This window comes from Pogonomyrmex barbatus, unplaced genomic scaffold, assembly GCF_055798465.1.
Source record: "Pogonomyrmex barbatus isolate J1 unplaced genomic scaffold, ASM5579846v1 scaffold10, whole genome shotgun sequence".
NCBI classification, from domain to species: domain Eukaryota; kingdom Metazoa; phylum Arthropoda; class Insecta; order Hymenoptera; family Formicidae; genus Pogonomyrmex; species Pogonomyrmex barbatus.
The window spans coordinates 5,306,985-5,332,569 of NW_028297099.1; the positions used below are offsets into that span (position 1 = coordinate 5,306,985).

General features: G+C 39.5%; 1 protein-coding gene across 3 annotated transcripts in view; it reads right to left on the bottom strand.

Annotated features, from left to right (window-relative positions):
- LOC105432588 (beta-1,4-glucuronyltransferase 1) overlaps positions 1–25,585 on the bottom strand; it is a 54,654-nt gene that overhangs the window by 8,842 nt on the left and 20,227 nt on the right. Inside the window, exon 4 of one of the 3 annotated variants that reach the window (XM_011647462.2) lies at positions 14,816–16,960. The exons of the other annotated variants lie outside the window; for them this stretch is intronic. Coding sequence (XP_011645764.1) covers positions 16,754–16,960 — 207 coding nt within the window. The 3' untranslated portion in view covers positions 14,816–16,753. Of the gene's footprint in view, positions 1–14,815; positions 16,961–25,585 lie in introns of those variants that run through there. 3 annotated transcript variants of the gene reach the window in all.

Here is a 25,585-nt window from a genome sequence, read left to right on the forward strand (position 1 = left end):
GCGAGAGAATAAAAAAAGTTGGATGATTGTATTGGTCTCGATTGCTCGTGAATTTAACAAATGATCAAGAAACGCATCATATAAATTGGCGCGTGTGTATTTCCTATATATATATATATATATATATATATATATATATATGCTGAAAAAAGATACGTGCAACGCTTAACATCACCCGACATATGCATTGGGTAATGACTTCAGGCAGTTGTGCCACGTTCTCATCTCGGGCTAGAAAATTTTCGTACAATTCCCGAGACGAGAGTGGTTTGCTGCTGGCTGCAGGAGCATAGAGAATTCGATGAGAATATACATAAATAAAACAGGCGGAAATTGCGGAATTTGCTTCAAGAATATCAGACTCATCGGAATAGTTTAATTTAAATCTCATTTATTTATTTTTAATCGAGTACTACCGATACTTTTATCATACATATTTATATTTTTCTTCTATTCTCTTCGCCATGGAGAAAAATATGTACAAATTTTACATTGCATTTTCTCTATTAAGAATATTGTAAACATCGATGTGTGCTTTAATTAAAAATATATTCCTCACAAATGTGTACATATTGTGAATCAATTACATTGTTTTTCCTTCTTTAGTTTATCTTTTCAATTTTCGAGAAATCAACCTTCACAGCAATTTTGACTTCTTTCTATCGAAGGTGCGACACAACATTCTATTTTCCTGTCGCCCGCCGAACAAAACGTATGGTTAGAATTTGATCGACATAGATATACCGGAAGAACGTAAACACGTACGGAAACCGATTTGATTTAAGTAAACTGAGTCGATCGCAATAACAAGGGACAAACACGGGCACGAACGTCCGATCGCATCGTGCCGTGATATCTGTCGAGCGTCGAGCGGTTTACTTGTTGGATGACAGCCGTAATGTGTCGAGGAGGAAAAGGGTCGCGTACGTCTCGTCGCGAGAAATGTAATAGTTGCCGTCATATACGCCCGTTATTTCGCGATGATTTACGGTTCGACAGCGATAGCATACGGTCGCGCGAGTATTCGGACGCATATGCCTGCGTGTACGCTTGCGGAATTATTACGATAGATACCTCTACTCCGGCATCGCGCAGCATTCCACGCTTCGATGAATACAGCGAAGCGCGCGCGCGCGCGCGCTTCCGAAGCGATATGGATGCCTGGAATATAACGCCTTCGTTTGTAACGCCGTGAAAAGAATTTGCAGACAGCGAGCGAGAGATCGACCAGAATTTCCGGCGCGAAAACACGGCGACGCAAATGCATTTAATGTTCCGTTATAGAATTACTGCGACCCCATCGTGACGTTATTTAAATCGACACTTTTGTATCACGAAACGCTATTTCTCAGTCGCATCTTACTCTTCATCTGACAGTTGCGAAGTTAAATAGTCTCCGTAATGCAATTATACGACAAAATTCTACTTCGGTTTTGTCTTCTTCGTGACAATTGTAATGTTCCAAAATTTGAAGACGGGCTTTCATTCAATTAAACAAATATTGATCTACCGCGAACGGAAATAAAACTAAAAATCTACGTTTCGGAGATACACTAAAAGCGATGCATCTATCTTAGAAAAGAAATTCTATGCGATAATATAATTTTATCGAGGCCTGCTTAACGATCGATCATCCCCGTTAAAGCGAACTCGGGCAACAGAATTTTTTAATTATCATGTGCTTCTCTTCATGGCAGAAAGGCGCAAAATAAAAGGGAGAAAAAGAGAAAATGGCAACCGGTCGTTCGGGCGGAGAATGCAACGGCGTCGTCATTACGCCGACGGTATTTTCTCTGGGAACAGCGGCGGATAAAAGTCAAGCGTGCAAAAATATTCCCGTGGACGCCTGGCGGTGTACGGTATCAAAAGAGTCTCGATTTCCATCGACGTTAGTCAGAAGATCCGGTTTACACTACGGCGACAACGGACGGCGGAACACGGGACCGGGGCGAGGATGGAACGGGCAAGCGAAACAGGAGGCGACTAACGTACATAGGTAACTACAGAATTCCTGGTACCTCGGCACCGCGCCGCGCAACGGAATTCCGGCCCTTTCCCACAAACGAGAGCTGCCCTGCCCCACCCTGAGAGGACGGGTAAACTTTTAATACGGAATTCCTCACGCGACGACGCCGGGGCTGCGCCGATGGTCGTGAGATTCTTGCGCGACGCAAATGGACAGGGGATTAACTCGCTCGCGTTCGTACCGCATACTCCGACCGCATACGGGAATTACCGCGCGGAATAAACACGGTCTTAAATTGGCTCGTATACGGTTTAATTGTTCCGACGCTTGTGTATGCCCGCCTTTGATATATCCAAGCATACACAGTTGTATTTATCGACGTTCGTGAGATACATGCGCTCTCTAATAGAGTTTAAATATGCGTAAAGAATTAAAAAATATGCACAATTGTTTGTCGATAATTATAAATATGCAATATTGTTCGCCAGGATGTCTAGTCAAACTTGAAAAAAAAAATTCCCTGGGAATTTTCTAATTTTCAAAGCAATTTGTTTAAAATTCCAGGTAAAATGAAATATATTTATAATATATTTATTTTAAAATGTGTCTTAAAATAAATATTTATATAAAAATATTTATTATTCAAGTCCTTAATGTTTTCATAAAAGTTTATAAATTATTAAATAAAATTAAGTATCACTCGAGTTTCAATAATTAAATTTGAAAAATTTTGAAAGAAATTATGTATGTATGTGTATACATATTATGTATATATGTGTATACATATATACATATATAAAGACTCTAAATATATATAAGGACTCAACAAATAATTTATATTTATATAAAATAAAATTTTCAAATTTTATATCCAAAAGTTACAAATAAAAAATTTATAATGCATAACCGATAATTTAATTTTTATAAAATTATTAAAATAAATTTCCGTTTTTATTACACAAAATTGTATCTAACACAAAGTCATTGTTTTTAATACTATTATAAATATTGGATTAATTATAAAATCAGTGTGCTTTGATATTTAAAGCGAATGGACTTGCTATTATCATTAACAATTCAGTCTGTAAACTTCCGATTATAATAAAAACAATATATTAGAAAAAGTAACTTTAAAAAAATTCCCTGAAAATTCCAAATTTTCCAGATTTTTTTAGATAGTGTACACTTTATTCATTATTTGTTATTAATGATTTTGAATTATACAAAGATTTGCGCGATTCCCGATTGTATAATGAGAATTTTATTAGACACTAGAATTTTATTAGACATTTTATTAGACAGTACACTTTATCACTATTAATTAAAAAGATATGGATACGTATACGTGTATTTAGCAAAAATTATCGTCTTATCGTTAAAATGAATGATAAAAGTTTGATATGAAATTTTATTTAAAGCTTCATGGTTGTTAAGACGACATGGTTGTTGAAAGTTAGCATTGAATGCATGGGAAAAAATTGACTTTGCGATCAACATCGTACGGCCGATGGCGGTAGTAAACAATTACTACAGCTCGAAAAACACTCGGGGGAAATACGGCGCGCTCGTGTCGTCGTGACGAACGGCCGTATATAAAAGAAAAAAAAAAAAAATAAAATGAGGGGAAGGAAGAAGCTGCGGAAACGTATAATGGGTAATATACCGACGGAATACGCATTCACCGACTCGTACAAAAAAATACATTAATTATTCTACTACTTGTGCCAAAAATATTTTTTAAAAACTGAATAGATATAACTATATATATAGCAACATTTTATTGGCAACATTTTAAAATATAATCTTTCCCCTCGTAATATATTTTTCATCTCTTGCTGGTATTAATTAAAAATTTACAAAAGTATCGTACAAAAGCTTTGCGGTCAAAATGGCCAGCCATTCTAACATCATCAACTATAAATATCGCTTAAGTAACAAAGCGGTAAAATGAATAAATGTTTTAACTAAATGATCGATTTTCTGCCACGAATGGCAATAGACACTTTAACCGCGATCAGACAATGTCCGGCAAAAATCGAGAGATACGTGGCTCGTAGAGATATAAAGAGCCATCGATGCCGAACGGGAAGGGGTGGAGACTCGGAGGGCGGCTCGTATATTCACGGCGTAAACGCAAAGGGGCATGGGCCGTGCATTATCAATACTATGCCAGTATTCCGGGCAGAGTTACGGCAGCGGGGCACGCGGCGGCGCAGAACTATATATACATAACCCAGTCTATTTCCGAGTACAAGGCCTCTGGGAGATGACCGCTCGGTTGGCCCCCAACCTCGGTGGAACCGGATGGCCGGCCGCGAACCCGCTTCGCATCCGGTTCGAGCCGGTCTCCTACCGATAAGCCGCCCCGCACCAAATTCCACCCCGCCATTTTCTATCAGTAACTGCCGAATGAATTTAAGCGAACTGCATCTCGGTATGATACACCTCTAATAACGTGCGCAGGACAGAGAGGAGGATACGAATCGATACGTGAAACGTGTTCGAGCTTGAAACGTGGAAGCTAATTGAAGCGACTAAGAGTCGGTTCCGCCAGTTTAATTAATTTTCACCTCGGTGTAACTGATTTTTGTCGCTCAAAACAGAAACTAAAATAATGCGAGTATTGATTAAACGGCGAGTCGAGAAATAAAGACGGTTGTAAATCTAATTCTATTATCTTTCAAATGTTCGCCTAATATTTTGCGAAGATTATTTCCAACTTAAATTATTTATTTATTATATTTTCTAGTTAGACCACGGCGCGAGAGATATCTTTATCTTCTAAACGCGATTACAGCGAGGAAAAGCACTGACCGTGCTGCTGACGAGTTCGATAAAAGCAACATGGAATTTTCTAGGTAAATAAAAAATCAAACCGGAGTAACGCTCTGACGGCAACACATGTAGCCGTTGAGAGACAGCGTCCACATCAAACAACCCTGATATTGACACAGCCCTTTCCTGGTTCTTGCACTTTGACGAGCTGGGAGCGGTACATTGGTTGCGCCAAAGGAACGTCAGTCACTGACACGCTACCATATAACAGGATTATCATTGTGCTGTGCGCGCGAGAGCAAGCCGGTGCATCGCACCGTAGCTCCTGTCGCCCCGAGGTGAAGACGTTGGCGAAAACAAAGGAGATTTCGACGCCGAACTTGGAACAGAAGGGCGGCACGATTCTATAACCAAGACACGTATAAATGCAGAAGAGAAAGAGGGAGCGACGAGGGAACAGATCGTGGGATGGAGACGGGAGAAAGAGAAAGAGAGCATTTACTTGCGCCAAACGCAGAATTATTTCCGCGCCGTCGCGAATATTGCGAGCGCGATTTTACGCAATCGCTCGTCCTACAGCCAGTTCCCCCGTCTTCGCCGAAAGCATGGTAATTACATCTCGGCGAAGTACGAAAACCGCGAAATAGCTTGTTTGACTGTAGGGAACGAGAGTGGAGGGAACGAGAAGAGCCAGAAGACTAAATGATGAAAAGCGGGTAAGGCTACGCGGAAATGCGCCGGGAGAGAATGCTAGGGGTGTGCGAGGGTTGTGAAAAAAATTGCGCGATTTATATCAGATGTGAGAGGAAGGGTTGAGAATTTTTTTTAGATCATGAAACGCATGGAATACGACTGTACGGATATCGTAGATATAATGTGAAACATCCTTATTAACTATTAAAACGCTATAAACGTGCCGTAAGTCCATTGAAAAGTATAATAATTTTCGTTCTATATGCATCGCGTAATCGTATAAAGATAGTTTCAGACATTACATATATACGTATGAAATAAGTATTACACAGGGAGAAATATTGTTAATTAGTTTAATAATGGTTTGCATCAACTGAATAGACGAATTTTCTCCTTTCCTTATTAGTTGGATATTTTTCTTTGCGTGTGAGATTTTCAGATATTATCTCTATAAAATGCATCGTGACATTAACACACGCATTGTCGAGTCTCATTTAAAGGATAATCCTTCCGACGCCGGCTGCACTTGGCGCAATTCGTGCAAACATGTTTACTCACAACACATAATTTACATTTTAATTACTCACAGCCGGGACAAGTATCGCGAGTTTCATTATATGACGCGCGGTTCAGAATGAATTCCCTCTCGGCGCAGATTTGCGAATAGACGTGCCGCAAGATCGCATTTTTCTTGACAAGAGAATTGACGTAGCTAATCGCTATTCACGATCAACGTGATGTAAGAGACAGAACTCCGATAATAACTTCTATAATCCGCGATTTATCAACAATTAAAAATAATTAAACTGTCCAAAATTTAATTAATTTACTTAAATCTCTTCTATTTTTTTTTTCTCTAAATAGTATTGTTTGCTACTATAAACCTCCAAAATTAAAGCAGTAAGATTGAAAAGCAGAAATATTTTTCTAACAGATTCTTGAATATTTGTTCTGAGTATTTCCGAATCTCCAAGAAATGGTTGATAGAGAAGATTAGTAATATCCGATAGATATCATCTCATATCTTGTATCATCTCAAAAAGATGACTAAAATGGAGAGAATGGCGCCTTCCTCGGGACATATACGCGACAGTGCTCCGAAGAAATTACGCGAAATTCCGTGGAAATGGAATTTCATCCGTTCCAATCGAAGGAACCCATATCCGAGGATCCGTTTTTCTTTTGGGAAAACCACGGCACGGAACGTGACAAAAGAGGGGACTCCGCGAGTGATCAGTCGTAAAATTCGCATTGGGATGACGTTCTCGCCTGAGCTAGCCCGAAATTGTGCGGACGAAATTGCGCATTCGTTGCTATTCGACAAAAGCCAACGACCAACTCAGGACATTGTTCAGCTGAAACGAGCGATCGATATTTTATGACTATTTCGTCTATTTATTAGTTTGTATTTATCCTTCATTCTATTATTAAGAAATCTTTTCTTATCTATATTAATTACTGCTGATTGAAAAAAGGAGATTAAAAAAATATATATTTATTCATATTTACGTAGATGGTGTTCGTAAATGTGCTCGTCTGTTTTAAATTATTATTGAGTATTATATATACATATATACACGATTTTATACACATATCCATACATATTTCAAAATCTATATCCGAGAAAGAAGAAAAAGACTATTATTTATTCACAATTCTATTTTCATTTTTAAATATGAAAATTTGATACATTGTGTAAAAAACTTGTTAGGTATTAGAAACATAAATGGAGCTTATTTCATACACGGTAAAAATACAACGTTCCATTTATCACGTGAAACACTTTGGAAGTCATTGTTGTAATCCATTCAATTCACTCGCAATGGAACTGCATTATCAACATGCGCTCACGCTTAACGTCATGTTCATTGGACTATGATTACCGTAATGCGTCTAGTTCTATATGAAACAGTTACACATTTGAACATTGTGTGTGATATGATTATATACATTATGAGTAGAATATACAATCTCTACGCAACATCCTCGTGACATCTTCCTTAATTTCAATTCTACTACATAGAAGCATAGCAAAGGAAACTCCATAAAATTTTTATTTCTTAAGTAACGTAGATTATATTAAATTAAACAACACATTTTATAACAAATATAAAATTTTAAGTTAATTACTTAAAATCTTTTTGCTCTTAGAATTAATTAAATGTTCTTTGAAATATTAAATGACATCTATGGAAATATGTGGAACTCTCGTAACCATTTAATTTTCGTTAAGTGCTCAATTAGAAAATTATCTCCAATTAGTCTGAGAATGATAAATGCGACTCGAAACGCGCGTTCTTCGCATGTGTGGTCTTCGTACGCGCACAAAAGAAAATGCGCTGCAACTATGTGTTTAGCTACCATGAGTATCCAGTGAGGGTTACGGAACGGGAAGGCAGACAGCGGCGGCACGATTAGTCGTATTTCCGGCCGAGGAAACGCGAAACTTTGGCGTGCGCGCCAAAGTTCGTGTAGTTCGTACTCGCGGCAGCACTAATGGAATGGTATTTACAAACGCGAACAAACACTCCTATCAATTACAAAACGATTCTCGTCCTGCAGGCGCCCAGAGCGCCTATCGGCCCTGCAGGACGACTGTCGTCGTCGCGCGACGTCGTGCCACACCGCGTCTTCTCCGCGTCCTCCTTCGTCTCATCCGTCCTAAACTTTTGATCACCCGCATCCCCGTGCAATCTAGAGAAGATCGCGGCCGATTCGTCCCTTTCTCCATCCCCGTCAGACTCCGCAAATATTTGACACTCAAAATCCAATGAGGAAAAAGACGGCGAAGTTACGATTCCACGCGGATCACGAGGGGACGACCTTGCCGTTGCGAGATCGAATCGCAAGAGAGTGGATGCAGTAAATTAATGTGGAAGAGTGAAGAAGACTGTGGAGGTGCAGAATCCGAGACTCGCAATTGGGAGCAGGTGCTATCCGTGGAAAATAAGTCACAGTTAGAAAATGAATTACGAAGATAGATTAAAGCGCTTTTTTTACTTGTGTGCTATTTTCTGTTAAGATCAAAATATTTTCTTTTCTATTATACACACACACACACACACACACACACACACACACACACACACACGCACGCACACGCGCACACGCGCACACACACACACACACACACACACACACACACACACACACACACACACACACACACACACATATATAAAATTATGCAATTTTAATTGAGAAAATATCCATCCAATTCACGTTGAAAATTATCAGGAAAAACATTTTTTTTCTAAAAAAAGTCTACTTTTATAGCAATCCAAAGATAATTCTGATGAAAGTATAATAAGAATTGTAGAATTTGATTCATATGTAATAATAGCAGTATAAAAACATAATATAATTAAAATTTATTTATAATTTCAGATAAAAAGTTTTATATATATATATATATATATAAGTAAAATTTTAAACATAATTAAATTTGAAAAATTAAAAAACATGTAGGAAGTAATATCTTCGCGATCGTATTAAAAACAAATGTTTCTGAGAAACGCTACGAGTAAAAAAACGTGTGTTTAAAAAAAAATAACTTGAAAAATAAATTAAAAAATAATCATTTTTAAAAATAAAAAAGCTATTGTTTATTTTTTATTTAAGTTTCAGAGTTATTGAAGTCTCTCTGCTTATTTGTTAAGCTTAGATCAATATATCTATTATAATAATTACATTATTAATTAATTATTGATACAGTACACATTTACAATTATCATTTGTTAATACTAATAATAATAGTTGGATATTATTTCGAGATAATATTACCCTTTTCTCTTTTAGGCATTTACAAAAGAAATGCATAATTTATGATTCTGAAGCAAACATATTTAAATATGATTTTGTACGCGAATTTAATATGCGAATGTATGCGCTTGAAAATACTTGTTACCTGGAAAGGTCCACATCTATAACAGTGCAGAGTATTTTGCACTGTAAACACTAGTGACACACGGTGCATGAATATATTTCGATTAAGAAGACCCGGCGAGATAGCACGCACGCCTCTTCGTCCTGGATCGCGTATATAGAAGAACAACCGAACTTCTCTCTCGGGATGTAAAGTACTAAGTTTCGTGACTGCTATCGCTATGCGACTTCAAAAAGTTTCGTCGGGTGTCCGCGTCAGATCTCCAAAATTTCCGACGATCCGACGGAGCCATGCAAGTTTCACGCACCCCCAAGTCACCCTGTGCGGCTGTTGATAGCGCGCGGGGAACCGACATCACGTCGACGACGAATAACGAAGCGTCGTATTATGCTGTGACTTTACCATTCTTCATCATCTGACGTCGAAGGCGTCTATCGGAATCCTTAAATGACATCGCGAGGATTTTAACCGCTAACAACTATATGGAAAGCTACGTGTATTTTTACGATAAATTATGTGTTGGTTTGTAAATGTTATTACAGATAAAAGAATCTAAAAATCCTTCCCTTTCCTACATATTTTTTCTACATTACAGACTTTTGTTCCCAACGAAATGACAATCTATGCATAAATTGATGCATACATTTTCACAATAACTACTTCTACGTATTAAATATAAATTTTTAAGGAAAATATATAGAAATAGTTATTGTGAAAATGTAACAGTTTTTGCATAAGTTGTCATTTTATTGGAAATAAAAATCTCTAGTATAGAGAAAATAAGTAGGAAATGTAGAGATTTTTAGAAGATCGTTAAATTTTATCATTAAGTTTATTCGCGATATTTTATAAAAATCCAAAGATTGATTGCATTCGCGTAAAAGTGTACATTGCAATGCTGCTGAAATGCGCCGTGAATTGAGAAAAAAGTAGCGTGTGCAGCCGCGTTGTAATCAGGAACAGTCGCTAGCACAAAAACTTGCTCAAACAATGCACGTAGTGTATGTCGAAACGTCAACTTGACATTCCATTTCGATCTCGGCGGTTCTACCGAGAAAGGTACAATTGATGAACGGCAATTTCCAAATGGACACAGCTTTTTCGCGAAATCCAACTTTGCACTATTCATGCCTATTTCTGACAGAGCGGAGAGAACACTGGAAATACACGGTTGAATTCTATTAAAGTGAGAGATTACGTGAGACCTCTCTCCGGCTGATCGCTCTTAAAATTTAATCAAGGTACATGTGTCCGTAAGAAAGTTCACGCACGCGCGCATTGTAGAAAATCCTAATCCAGTTGCATAATCCAGCGATTATCTATGGGGATTGCTCCTACTGACAGATTCCCACCGGCATCCGTATCCGTAAACCTTCCTTCCTTCCGTATCCGTACGAAGTTTCGGCAGACATACAGCCGGTAGGGACGGCGGGGAAGGCGCCATCAGCAAAATGTTCCCTCTAATTGAAAACGGACCTATTCCACCGGCGCTCATACCCGGTGCCGAAAGCTGCCGTTAGATTGCACGAGATTAGTTCAGATTATTCAAGATCAGACGGGATTAGAGTCGTCCCCGTATTAGGGGACGTTAGATAGGAACACCGACTACTGGTGTTACCCGTTAGCGACCGCTTGCTTAATGTTATACCGCTATTCCGTGCCGTGTCCTACCAATATCTTAATCGCCTAAAAACTGCGATTACACCGGCAAGTTGACAATTCTCTCTATCTTTTAATCTCTCTGACCAAATTCTCTCGGTATTAAACGCGTTAAAAGTTGCCGACAAATAATACGTTAATGCAGTGCGAATTATTGTAACTGGGCAAATTTTGAACTTCTCGAGCGGAAACTGGACGACTAGAATTCTATCTGCCGGCGAACGAGAATTTCCGCTCCTTTGAGATGGAACTTAGCGCGTCGCGAGGAAGGCGCAATCTGCGCGCCCGGAACTTGTCTTCAGGACCGGCAACGAAAAATTCGCGACAGTGCGGATAAGCGAATTTAACCAAGCGTCAAACATCTGACGCGGCAAAATAGAATTGAATCGCGAGAACGCTCGAAGACGAGTTTCACTCTTTCGAACGCGTGACGCGTGACGCATCCCGTACATTTCTTCGGAAATTCTTTTCACTTATCTTTCGTTCCTCTCATACCTCGATATCAATTCATTGTTTTACTAATATAAAGTATCTAATATAAAGAGATATTAATACATCTACGATTGTAAATCAAATGTAAATTAAAATAACTTTCTTTAATTATAAAGGAAATGAAACGTAACACCGCAATTTGAAAATTAATTTTAAAATTAGCTTCCGTTTTAAGATTAATTTTACTCGAACATAAATACAGTGAATTACAATTACAAAAATAACACTGATCGACATAACATGAAATCTATTTACACTCTCATTTCACCAACATCCGGCGAGACGATTTAATCTGGAACCATTCGTCTTCTCAGCGGTAGGTCGACGCGCAAACCATTTCAAAATTCCGCTTTAATATCCCCCCGTTACGTTCCTCAGTAGCTTTTTCTCTCGACGACGCTTTTTGCGTATCTTTTCGAGCAGCTTTGAGGGATCTAATAGAAAAATCCTGACAAGGATAAGGGAGAAACAGCGGCTTCGCTAAAGGAGAAGGGAAAAAAGTTACCGTCCAAGTCGATCGCGACAAAAACGAAAGAGGAGGAGTCGAGGGGAATGAATCTAATAATTTAGTCAGGATTACACTGGATTAGGTGGATGTATCGCGTATAATATCTACCTACAGGTACCACCACATACTACCCGCCCTACCGTTCTGTCTACATCCTTCGTATTCCGCGACGAAGCCCTGTCGTGCACACATTATCCGCCTCCCCTTTTTCTCTCAGACTCGTGCAAACTGGCAGAGAACTAGCTAAATAGCCGTGCAACGTGTAGAAAATTAAGCCATTCTCGAAACGAGTCGTCGGTATGAAAAGTGTAAAAGGTCGTCGCTGCTTAAGTAAAACTATTACATCGTCTAGCTAAATTGCCGTAATATAAAAACATGATAAGGAAGAAGACATGTTAAATGTAAATGATGGCTAATTATATAAATATCTAAACAGTTGTTATATAATTATTACATATTTATTATTTATTAAAAAAAGATTTAACATTTAAGTAAATTTAAAGTAGTAATGAAAAGAAATTGATTTCAATAAAACATATGTCAGATCAGAAATAAAGTTTTCGTATCGATAATCGATTCGAGTTGCCATCGGTTTTCAATTTCAGAGGATCTATAATTAGTCTTATTTGGTCACTTTGTTTTGCATATCTTTTCTCTTCGTTATCCAAAACTAAATATTCTCTTTAAATTCTAATCACCACGATCATCATGCAATTAGAAGTGCGCCTCTGCGTCCTTATGATTATTAATGAACATATACCCGCCGTATATACATCCGGCGTTGAATATACAACGAGAGCTTTAACATTCGCGCCGGAATATATTATACTTAAACCGTGGTGTGCGACGCGTGCTCTTTCAAGAAATTCGTTTCAGGATTAACGATACACACAAGTGGCGAGATGTACGCGAGAATACGTACGTTGATAGCACGGCGTGGTGTAAGGGATGGAATCTCCTTCTTCCCCGCGTTCGGCGCGCGCTGCCAAGTAAGTAAATCCGCATTTTTTCCCTTTAAAGAACTTCCGCTCTCTCGCGCGCGGTAATCCTTTACAACAGCCAGGATAGCGCGTCCGTACGTTGGTCCAACAAGAAGCGATAACGACGATAACAGCAGCGACATGACGACGACGACGACGACGACGACAACTACGACTACGGATTCTTGCGCGCATCCTTCCCGATCTTCCATAACGAGATACGATGGTCGTAAACAAACTTTACTAAACCGAAACGATCGCGGGGAAAGCCGGGAAAACGGTTTATATCTCGAGCTTAAACGTTAAGTTACGTTACAGAGTGCATAGACGTAGACTAGGAAAATTCCCGTCCTGTTTTCTAACGTGCGAAAAATTATTGAGGGAAGATTTCGCGATACACATGTTGCTTATTCTCGAAATTATCCCACAAATGCAATTGCAGAAATCGAGGATAAACTATCGGATAATGCATTCGCGGCGATTATGTATACTTAAATCGAGCCGCGATATCGTCTACGTCTACACGCAAGATGTTCCAGAAAACCTGAATAATCTTGAAAATAGATTTGACGAAGTTTGAGTTTATCATAGCAAAGATATTGGAACGCTAATAATTTTCGAGCTAGAAATTCGATGAAAAACTTCTTCGAAAATAAAACTCCGCGACTAATAAAATTTTAACCAAGTTATCTAATATTAAAATTTCTTTTTTAATTATTGCAACCGACGATATGATTTCTCTCCTCTCTTTCAATATTTTTATTACAGAAATATCATTTTTGGATTTCTGATCGAAGAATCTATCGCCGGAGATCCGCATTTTCATATCTCTCTGTATATTCAACGCACGTGCTCTCGATATCTTTTTACGGTATACTCGAAGAACCCGATGCACTCGAAGCCGACACCTATGACACGCGATGCAACCGCGGTAACACGATAAAATGTACGTACGCGCCGCAACCTGGCGCCATAGAGTGGTGTCGGAATGCGTCCTGAAACCACTCGATCGTTAGCATTTTCATCTCACACACTCGGTGAAGTTTCATTTTATATATATATATATATATATATATATATATATATATATAGAGAGAGAGAGAGAGAGAGAGAGAGAGATACTTTTTATTGTCAGCCATTATATTCGCGATTTGAGTTAACTGCCGAACGTTCGCGGGATTGTTCCAGATAACCGTAAAAAAAAACTGACGCATTCTAGCTCGCAAAACGCAATAGAACGTAATACTTAATCGGATTATTCGCGTAGCTCTCGGAATTAGGGGATGAACGAGGGTGAGTCAATGTGAGTCATGTTATTTTATGGAGCAACACCACAATACGAGAGCGATGCTATTGTCTTCGAGAAACGAAACATTACACGCTGATGTATGATAAACGAGATTTCGTATTCATCATTTCGTAACACAATTACATTTTAAGTCCCGTAAGCGGAAAGAAAATTTTGATACAAAGAGAAATTTCTATTTTTAGTTTTTCTATTAGCATAATTTTTATAACAAAGAAAAACTAAATAGGAGAAAAAGGAAATATGCATGCTAAAAATAATTAATCCTGTAAAGTAATAGAAATGTATAATGGAAATGAATAATTAATCATAAAGTCAAAGGAAGCAAAATTTATTTGGCGCTTACCTTGCTTGTATAATATTAACTTAAACCATTTTATATATATTTTTTTTTCCTGCGAAATTTTATCACATTATAAAACACCAATATAAAAGAATGGAATTTTATTATCTTTAGATCAATTTAAGAGTATCTTGTTGTCTTTTTTATCAATAAATTTATCATAAACGTATCATAATCATAAAATCATTATTTAGAAAAATAATAGTATTGATTTATAATTCTTTCTTTATTACAGTTTATTATTTCACAACACCACCTATACACTAACTTTTTATACATCTATCAGTAAAAACATTACAATATAAAGATGACTCTGTGCCTTAAACTAAACGTTGACGTTTCAACTTTTAACTGACATCGGCGATTTTATCTCACAAATTTTTGAAAGTAGAATAAATTTAAAAAATCTAATATTTGTATACATCTGTATGTAATATATGTATATTATATAAATATATAAATTATGTGTGTATATTTCATTATGCATTTTGTTACAAGTTTCTTTTAAGCATAAGCGATGAAATAAAATTTGAGAAGATATATCATGTCAGTTAAAAGAGAAAATAGGAGCATATTATTTAAAGATCGGATAAAACGTTACCGGTGGTGATATTTATTGAGCAATCGTTGTCGCTGTTGAGCTTACACAACGCGCGAGCAAATGAGAACAATCTCTGCGTATACGTGCCTGCAAATCTCAAGACCTCGTCCATAATTAATTCTGTAAATTCGTAACGTAAAGCAAACATCGGCGATATTAACGTAAAGGCATAGCGCGCATCCTGTGAAGCGGCTTGATTATATTGCTAAATGAAACGCGTGCATTACGCCTCGGGATGTCACACGACCGTCGATCCCTCGATTTGTAGAGCATGATTTTCCAATGATGCAAAATTATTCACACATATTTGCTATCCTCTAATTACATATTTCAAAATATTCCTTCCATTTTCCGTTATCTAAAAACTATTTAAAATGGGTTTAACGATTATATAAAAATATGTAATATATAATCGTTAAAACTCGGTCAAATTATATCTTCAGAAGTTTGTTATTGTCCAACATTTTCTTCTTAAAATTATAAAGTTTCTGAATTATATAAAATTCCTATAACTAAAAGATTATTGGTGTCATCCTTCGTTGAAGAAGAAAATTAACTTAAATTAACTTTAGTCAAATAATCTATCGACAAAAGGAATTGCGACCTTAGAGACACCTTATACATAAATTATATTCGCCTCTTCTTTCTGCAAATACGAAACGATACGCCGTGGCGATAGTTTATGTCATTTGTTTATTTTACGTTCGGAACGCTACGCCAGCGTGTCAAGCGGAGTATCGATTTTGGATTTAAACGCCACCCTCTTAAACCCCAGACAGCTAACGAGGTACGCTCACTTAAGATCCCCTGCCCTCGTTTTCCCGCTCGTCGTGCGCGAGTACGTGCCGCGAAACTCACGAAGAGATATTTATTCCGCGATCCCGCATGGCGGTTCTCTGATGACTTTGGGGAATCGTGAGTGGAAGTAACAAGAGCTTTCGCGGTTGATTCCGCCTAGCGGAGTTCCGCTGAACCGGAAGGTTCGATAAGTAGCGCGAATCCGCCGATCGCAGTTACTCGATCTGGCATCTGTTCTCCCGAGCATACTGGGCACCTCCGTCGTTGTGCTTAATTCGGTTTCACACTTATTGTTCCCACTTCGAAAGATAAGATCGACTATCTTTCATCAAAGATTCTCATCTAATTTACGCAAACGTACAGTTTAGAATATACTCGAATATAAATACCTCTTTATTCTTAACATACAAATCTACTATCGATGGATGGAGAAGATGAATGGATGAGATTCTATAAGTCAAATACGACAGTTAAATAAAGAGAGAGCAAATTATAAGACCTACGCGATATGTAATATCAAACATCGTGATATAAAATAATAATACAAGACGAAGAAAAAATACGAGCAAAATTCTTCGTTGACTTGATCGATCACGTGAAACACTTTGAATCTATTGACTACATTTACGTGGTGAGCACTGATAATAAGTCAGAGGCTAATTCTACTCTGGGTTTCTCGATGTTGAACCTAAGGACGAACATAAATGAGGCATCTCAAATTAATGAGACCCTCGATGAGCCTTTCGTCAGTTAGAGTTCTTCATCATTTTTAACGGATCTCGCATGTAACGAGCGAATACTTCCTTCTTGAACGTTTCGAACTGTTTTCTGTTGGCACTGTTTTGACGCTCGCGCCAAGCGGGCCTGGTTTTCCTGGTCTGCAATCCCCAGTGGCCCGTGAACACCGGCGATAACACCTTGAACTGATAACCGGTCACGTACATCTCGTAAACCTGCAAGAAAAACGAGCGGCCGATGTTATGCGAGACATTTACTATCTGATATGAAATTAACGTTATCGAAAAGATTTAGCTGAGATATATCCACCCAAAAACCGAACGCGGCCCGATCGATCGATCGCATTCTATCGTATTTCCGTCTAGATATTAATCAGCCCAATTTAGCCCGGAATTCGTTTGCAATTTCCACAACGAGATCCGAGGGTAACACGAAGCAGTCTGGTCTCGATCTGCGAGCGGACGAGACGTACGGCGGAACGAGTGCGCTCGAATTCTTTACGAGCCCCCCCCCCCTCCCCCCCGCTTCGAGCTTCGAAGCCCAGGGTGTTTCTGGGTTCGAAACTCCGACGAGCGACGGAGGTTCTGTCGCCTCGCGACGTAATAAACGCGGGCGTCTACGTAAGCCGCCGCGCACCTGCCGCATCTGCGTGCGCGTGCACGTGTGCGAAACGAGCGACATACATGCCCGTCATTCCTGTGGAATACGACCCAGGCCGGGAGAATGACGTTAGGTCGGCGCAAACGACAATCTTAATACGAGCACGTGTCGCAATGCGCCTCGCCTGCGAATACGTGCGAGATATACTCGGTGATATATCGAGATTGTCTTTTAGGGACGCTCGATAGACGTGGAGACGCGTTTGATGAACAGGATATTATTACTCGTCGAGAACTGAAGGATCCTCCCTTTATTCAAAATATCGATTTAACATGCAAGAATGCGGTCACAAATAAATAAAATCAACTTCTGCCCTAATTAATTTCTTCAAGACTTTTAATAGAATCTTTCATTAAAATCTCAGAAAAATAAGAGGAAAGCTAAGTAATTAAATTTGATTAAAGAAAAAAAAACAATTACATTAATTATTTGATAAGGCAATTAAGTTCAGAAAGTCATATCACAAAAATACTGTAGCGTTATAAAAGTGACGCAGTTTTATACGATATATGGAGCATTCTGTCAGGATTTATTTCGTCCAAATAGATCTTCACGATGTATCAGACAACGACGAGCATTGTAACCGACAAATGTATTTTTGCGAAAGTATGACATTGCGAGATTTCCGGATGAGCGCGAGCCTCTCGCCAACTTTCGAACGTGCGTTCCATTTTGACGGAAGTAGCTTTCGGAACGCGCTGATATTCGTCCGGATAGTGACATCTTCGCGGGAAGCCCCGTGTTTCCGACAGCATAAGCAGCGCGACAGCAAGGAGAAAGGCGGATGGCGTCGTAATCTCGCCCTCGGTTTGCTATCCGGGACAAGCCAGACAGACCTAACGTACGAGATCCGGTCCGCCCGTTCTTCTCCGGTCTGAATATGTCTTCGTGAATAATCGCATGTAACAATATACGGCGAATATCCCCGAGTGTGTGTGTTTTGTGTGTGTGTGTGTGTGTGTGTGTGTGTGTGTGTGTGTGTGTGTGTGTATGTGTGTACGTGCGACCACACCGAGATGAACTCTCGTCGGAAGCGATTGACCTCGTATCGAGTGACTCTCCTCCGTCTCATATGTTTGATGCGTCTTACTATTGAGAGCTAGACACAAGTAAGCTCGCTTTGATTCGCTTTCCTATTTCGTTTCAGCGGATATTACTTTAAAAATTGTATCTTTATTGTAAAACGAAAAATCGCGATCGTTCGAAATCTTTTTCCGAAAAAATAATATTATATATTTTCTAGCGGACTGACTTTTTATATTTATTTCAATGCGAAGAATGGATGTGTACACAGAAATATCGAATTATTACATTTCAATATTCATGCGGCGATCACAAAATATATATATCACGTTTGTTCGAAGGCGTAGGGTGTAAAATAGACTAGCGCGATTACAGATCCTCGTCACGTTAGGAACTAAATGATGGATCAAAATTAGAGCGCATTGAGCAGATGACAAATAATGATATTAATTATGGGACGGGCTGAGGCGGGGATATTGTTAGTTAATGCGACGAAGCAGTAATCCCCGGCGGGGATAGCAATGCACGCGGATTACATCGTCGGATGAAATTGATAGACAGAATCTAATCTGCCGTGTTCTAGATCTTGGAGACGTGGCCCCGTGAATAATTATACGTAACGACGGCGCGACATGCGTGTGACAGGCGCCACGACGCCCCGGGATTGTCTCCGCGGTACGTGTCGCAATGGATGCACACAATTCGTCACGTTACTACAGTGCTGACATTGTCAAAACATATACGCCGCGATCGGCGGGACGGAGCTTCTCTCATTTATAATCCGCATCCCGATTCCCTTCCTCGAGACGAGTCCGGTCTCGCGCACAATTGCCGTGAAAGCACGTGACATCGCGCAACCTGACAGACGCACTCGCGTAACGTAACGAAATTGTACGTAATGAGAAACGAGATTGTATCTCCCACCGTATTTAATATGATTAATTTTAATGAGGAATTGTTAATTGTTCCGACTATTGATGAATTTCACTATAAGATATAATTATTATATGCCCGATGAGAATAATACGTAAAGATAACTTGATGTTTTTGTATGAACGATGCACAATACAGGACGTGGGGATAATATACGTTTAACGTTAAAGAAATGGAAATTCCACCAAGATACGGTAACGTAATAACCATAGGAAAAAAAGAGTGCAAACAAAAATGTAATTACGGCGCCGCGTTTTTTCAGAGTACGCGATTCGAATGAGAAATGATATAAGTCTGATCCGTGATGATTCAACACATTCACGAATGCATGACATTCTCCCGCATGAATTATACGACTAACAAGTTAGCGCAGCCAGCACGGCGGACACCGCTGCATAATTATCCGTCTTAATTGGACAGATAATAAATTCCTTTCAGTTTCGCGCAGATCACATTCTTGCGGAGGTGGCTAAAGTGCGCCTCTCGCGCGCGAACTCGAGTTGCGGAGAGAGGACGACCAACTGTTTGTCGAGGGTTTCCCGGGGAACAGATTGCATTAAACAACACGGGCGGGCTGACGTATCTTCTTAATTAACAAACCCCGCGGCCTCACATTCGTTACAGAGTCGCGGGCGTAATGATGTTTGCTGAACTTACGCGCCGCCCTGATACCGCTCGCGAATGCATACCGGCGCGCCGTAGCGCGCGGCTCTGTTTGCACGCGAAACTTTCGTCATCGCGACGATTATTGGATAATGCATGTGTAATTAATACCGCGGCCACCGTGGTATTAATGTGTTGAGTATACGCGACGTTGCTACGCCGACGTTACGCGGCCACAATACATACGAAGCGCGACACGAGCGACGATGCTTTCTGTAAAACTTGCTCCCCTGGAATTCCAACGCGCCCTCCGAACCGCAGCCAGCGGTCCGGACGGCATCGACGACTGCCGTCCTGGTCAAGTACGAAAACGTTCCGCGAACCGCGACGCATGATAACGCATAATGGACGTCAAAGCTCTCGAGCGAGAGGAACGCGAAAACGCGCCGCGGCGAAACAACCGGTTGGAACTTTTCCGCGGCGGGATGAACAATTTGCGGAACTCGACGCATACGATCTCTCTTTCCCGGCGAAGCTCAAAGGACTCAAAGGGCAGTCGCGATATATAGTACTATGTGTGCGTAAAAAATTAATGAACGAGAGTATGCACACGGAAGGAGAAGATGCTTTGCAAGAAGCATGGAATATATTATCTACATAAATCTATCTTCTGCTCTGTGCATTTCATAATGGCTCTTTTAACAAGCACGAGAGAGGTTTAATTTTTTTCTTTCTCAAAATATCGTTACTGTTTATGCATCTTTTCTATGAACAAAATTAATAGAAAATAAAGAGATGTACGGGAAGAGAAAATTCGACGATCTTACAGTTGTTTTCGATTTCCAAAAGTAATTCATAATTTAATATATAAAATACCTATTCTTTGTATTAATATCATTAAAAATTTGGACCGTTATAATACAGCGATAGGAGATTGGTTTTTTTTAAGTCTGCAGATAATATACCGCTTTTCGTTTCAGCGGAAGATAAGGCAACCGTTTGCGGTTTTCGAATGATAACGGTAGAATATTGCAATGGGTCACTAACGCGGCGCGATTTGTATTTGCGTTAATCACGAGTATATGTTTCCGTGTATGCATCTGCATAGCGCGTCAGATAATCGGACCATATAGTTGTAAGTACGTGCGACTGCATACAGAGAACGTATTACTGCTATTATGTTTTATAATTATGAGTAAAATACGATGACTCGCATTCAGACGCAATTAGTTACAGAATGAGAAATTCTTGCTAAAAAAAGTGACAATATATTCCATATGCATCTCTTATGTTATAAAATAATCTACATAAATCCTATACAAATTGTCTAAATTTGCCTATGAAAAATATATAATTTATAGTGGCGGTTGCCCATACCGACTAATAAACTCGGAACGCCCCTTCATCTGACATTTTATTTATTTCATGTCAGAGCATCGCGACACACCCGGACCAAAAGAGATACGTTTAAACACGCTCTTGTTTTCAAACACACGCCAACAAGTTAAAATTTTACAACTAGCGAAAACGTGAGCGCGACGCATCTCGCTCCCTCGCAAAAATGGAATTGCATCGCGCGGAGAACAAGCTTACGTTCCTGGGAGAAATGCGCCCGGGTTAATTTCACGCTTCGGTATCGAATGGACGGTGTCACTATCATCGCTGCGGACCATTACGGTCCTGACACCATGCTGACAGTTCACGCTCTTTATTTCATTCCGCCGTCACGGCGACTCCCGTTCGATTTCGCACCGTAACCATTGGTAACATTACATACAGTGTTACATATGTAATATCCAATATTACTTTTCCTTTTATCAACCAATATGGATCGTCGATATCAATTCGGACGAAAATTGGATTGGAGGTCGCATTAAATTGCTCATAAGAAATTGCAATATTAAATGTTTGACTTTATGTGGCTTCACATATGTACATGCTTTTAAATGCATTACTGTGACACTCGGCACAAGAGAACAAGCGAATCACAATCGAATTGGCTTTTGTTAAACTGGAAATCTTATTTCCAACAATGTAGTTTCTCTACGAGACTTCGGAAAATACACGATAATTTGTACGCGGAACGCACCGCACAAATGTTTCTTCGTCCGATTATGATTGAAGTATTAAGTTTAGTTTAGTTTGTCTGCACGTTGCGCTCGCGCACAATGCATTACGTGTCACAACCTAAGCACAACCTAACGGAATGCATACCTGGTTGCTCCATGTCATGTATCTCGCAAATTAGACGTGACGTAATTACTGTGTTGTTACATTGACTAAAATCAGCGCCGGCGCAAGCTGCGCGACTCGATCCGCACCGTTTGCGGAAGGATCTCATGGCATCCCGATACTCGAAATTCAAAGACAGAGTGTCCCTTTGATATTCAAGAACCCCCATAGCTCGCTGCGAATTCCTTACGTACCGACGTGTTTCGGGCGGTTCAGCGAAATCATTGCGTACCAACGGTTTAGCTTTGTTGACGCGAATCTCATCGAGAGATCCCCGTGCCAATTCCTCTAGTCGCGTAAACCACAACAGTTCTCTTCAATTTGGTTCACCTGTTTGTCCGCGAACTTTCTATTCCGCAAAATAAGTCTCAAACAAGTCGCAAACAAGTCTCTAACTTACTATTTTATAAAAATTTCTCAAGCGTATACGTTATGAATTTAACACTTTAATTTAACATGATTTCGAGCAACTGCCCTGTATACACTATACACTTATTTTTTAAATAATTATTGTTTTCTTCACATATTTTCTGTAATCCCTAATTTTCACATTTTTTTTTTTGTAATCCTTAATGTATCACGTGTCGAAGTTAACACAGTTTTATTAAAAATGCTTGAGAAAAATTTATTCGATAATATTCAACGATATAAATTCAAATATATTCAAATGGCTAATTACAGTTTGTCAAACACTGTCATGTATTTGGTTTAATTATAATTATAACGCTTTTCCCCACAAATTTCCCTTTGTCGAGTCTTCTCGCTCGATTTAGATATGATGCCAATATAATGCAATGGCAACTTCGACAGCTCGACAGTCGGATATCCCATATTTCTGCGACGGTACATCCATAGCTGCGATGCGAAATGCTGAATAATATCCGTCGCGGAACGGCAAAGCCGCGAGTGGCACTTTTCGGATAACGTCGGATCTCTCGTTGCGCGGAAAACGCGTGCGTGTATGTGTGTGTGTGTGTGTGTGTGTGTGTGTGTGTGTGTGTGTGTGTGTGTGTGTGTGTGTGTGTGTGTGTGTGTGTGTGTGTGTGTGTGTGTTTCGTCGAACGAGACGCGCGCAAAGAAGTGACACGCATTAAAATAAAGACGTGCCGGCGCATACCGACATAAAGTAGGATGGTGACGGTAAACAGGATCGTATAATTTTTCCAAATGGCATCGCCGAGTAATATGCCGGCTACGCGGCAGTAAGCCGCGAGCTAAATCTGATAATTGAGTTTTATGCCATCGCACGTCGACGTAAATCCCTGCGAATACGGCATGTCCCGTCGCCGTTGTGCGGCGCCTCCACTTATCTTGGCGTTTTCAGCATTAAGGGGATGCATCCTGGTCGGTGCTGCTTGATATAAAATTAAAGCGGTAAGAGGCAAAGGAGAATGAAACGCGGAGCTCGTCTCATTCATTTTGACGGCGCTCAGCTCAAAAATTGAGACCGATTTCATTTTGGGCGAAATTGCAGATTTCGACGTTATATATGTATTTCGCGAGAATTAAAATATCAGAGAATTAAAATATCAAAATCAGAAATATTTTCGCAACACGCGTACGATATCAAAAAAGGAAAAAGTAAAGTTTACAGAAATCATTCGGTTTATAAATATATTCCTTCTCGTTGGTTAGATGCCAGCGGCAACACGCTGGATGCACGAGTTTCGTACGATACGATTAAACTCGATCGATTCTCGATTCTCTCGTACGAGGGAGAGAACTTGCATTATTCTGCGAGACACTTAAATTGCCGCTTGTTACACGGTGCCTGCGAGCCGCGGCAATTGATCTTCCACGAGAGAATTAGCCGCTAAATTACCGACACCCTTTGGATCGAATTGGATCGTTGACTACCGACGTACTGTGCGGCATACTCGAACAGTCTAATTGAAAATCACTTTCGCCCCGATTTAATTATGATAAAATGGTTAGCGGAAAAAGATCGTGCTAGAAATGCGTGGAAATAATTAAACGCATGGAGGCATTAAAATAACATCGATACAGAGACACAAGCCCATATATTCGGAAGTCGAAGATTTTTGTTGCTCCATTATCGAATTTGCATTATGAAATGCAGCCGCTGTGCTATATGGCATTTGATATATGCGCCGATAATTCGAATTCGCAGGTTAATTTGCTCGGTACTTTGCTGCAAATGCAAATTTAAATACGCGTAATGTGAAATAAAATAAAATTTACTTATTCAGCATCGTTTAATCCCGCATTAAATATCTATTAACGAAATGCGGCAGATCATATTTGACGCAAAAGAGCGTTATGTCAAAAATTAACGGCATGCTATCGGACGAATTAAGCTGAAATAAATTATGTCAAAAGCCGGATCAAGCATTAACGAATCGCATGCAAAATAATTCGTCAACACACATCGCATAACTCCGTAAATACGTTGATCATTTCAATCAGTAGTTAAAAATAGACAGAGCGAGCGCCAGGCTTAAAACGAATATTCAACCCCTTTCGTAAATTCAGCGTTTTACAAAAAAATTAGGTCCGATTCGTTTTATTTGCATTTCTGTTTCTTCGTTGGCACTTTTACAACTACAACATGCGATTTTTAACTTTGTGATTTCCGGCGAATCGCAAACGAGAGACGCTTGTTCACTTGCAATCGGTTCGGGCAATCGGGGGATCGTTCTACTCGTACCGGTCCACCTTTGATTTACGACCCCGGCTGACGGAATCGCTCAATCACCACGGAATGACTGTTACGTTGGGACGTCTAGAACAAACTATCTCGTTTTCGACTTGATTGGAGTCACCTGTGAGGTGTTCGCGTGCGCCACTTCAGTGTCACTTTGCGCGACAACGACTGCCTATCGTATTCGCATCGGCGTGCTTGAGTCGAATTGCCATTATGGATTAGTCTGAGTTAATAATGGATAACAGATTGACGAGAAATGAAGTGCTAGATAACAAAATTAATGCCATTCGTTATATATGACACGAAAGAAAGTGTCATCTCGCGAAGCTAACGATATTCGAGTAATTCCCGCTAATACTAATCAGCATTCTTTTTTCTCATTAGCATCAGTAATTTAATTAATATATTTTTGCAAATATTCTAGTTATAAAATCAGTATTATTATTATTATTTTTATATATTAATCGCTATATTAATATTAATGTCTCCTCTTATAATTTTTGTATAATTTTCTAATTATGAAATTTTATGAAAATCGATTCGAGCTAATTTCGAGCCAAGATACACACTTTCAAAATATATTGCAAAATGCGCTCATTTCCCATTTTATTTCTGTTCCTCTACACTTCGACGCCTTCCACGCCAGGCTTATCTCGCTTATCGCAGAGCGCCAGCCCCGGGTGCCGGAATCAATCCGATAACGCCGGGTCTGATGAGATATCAA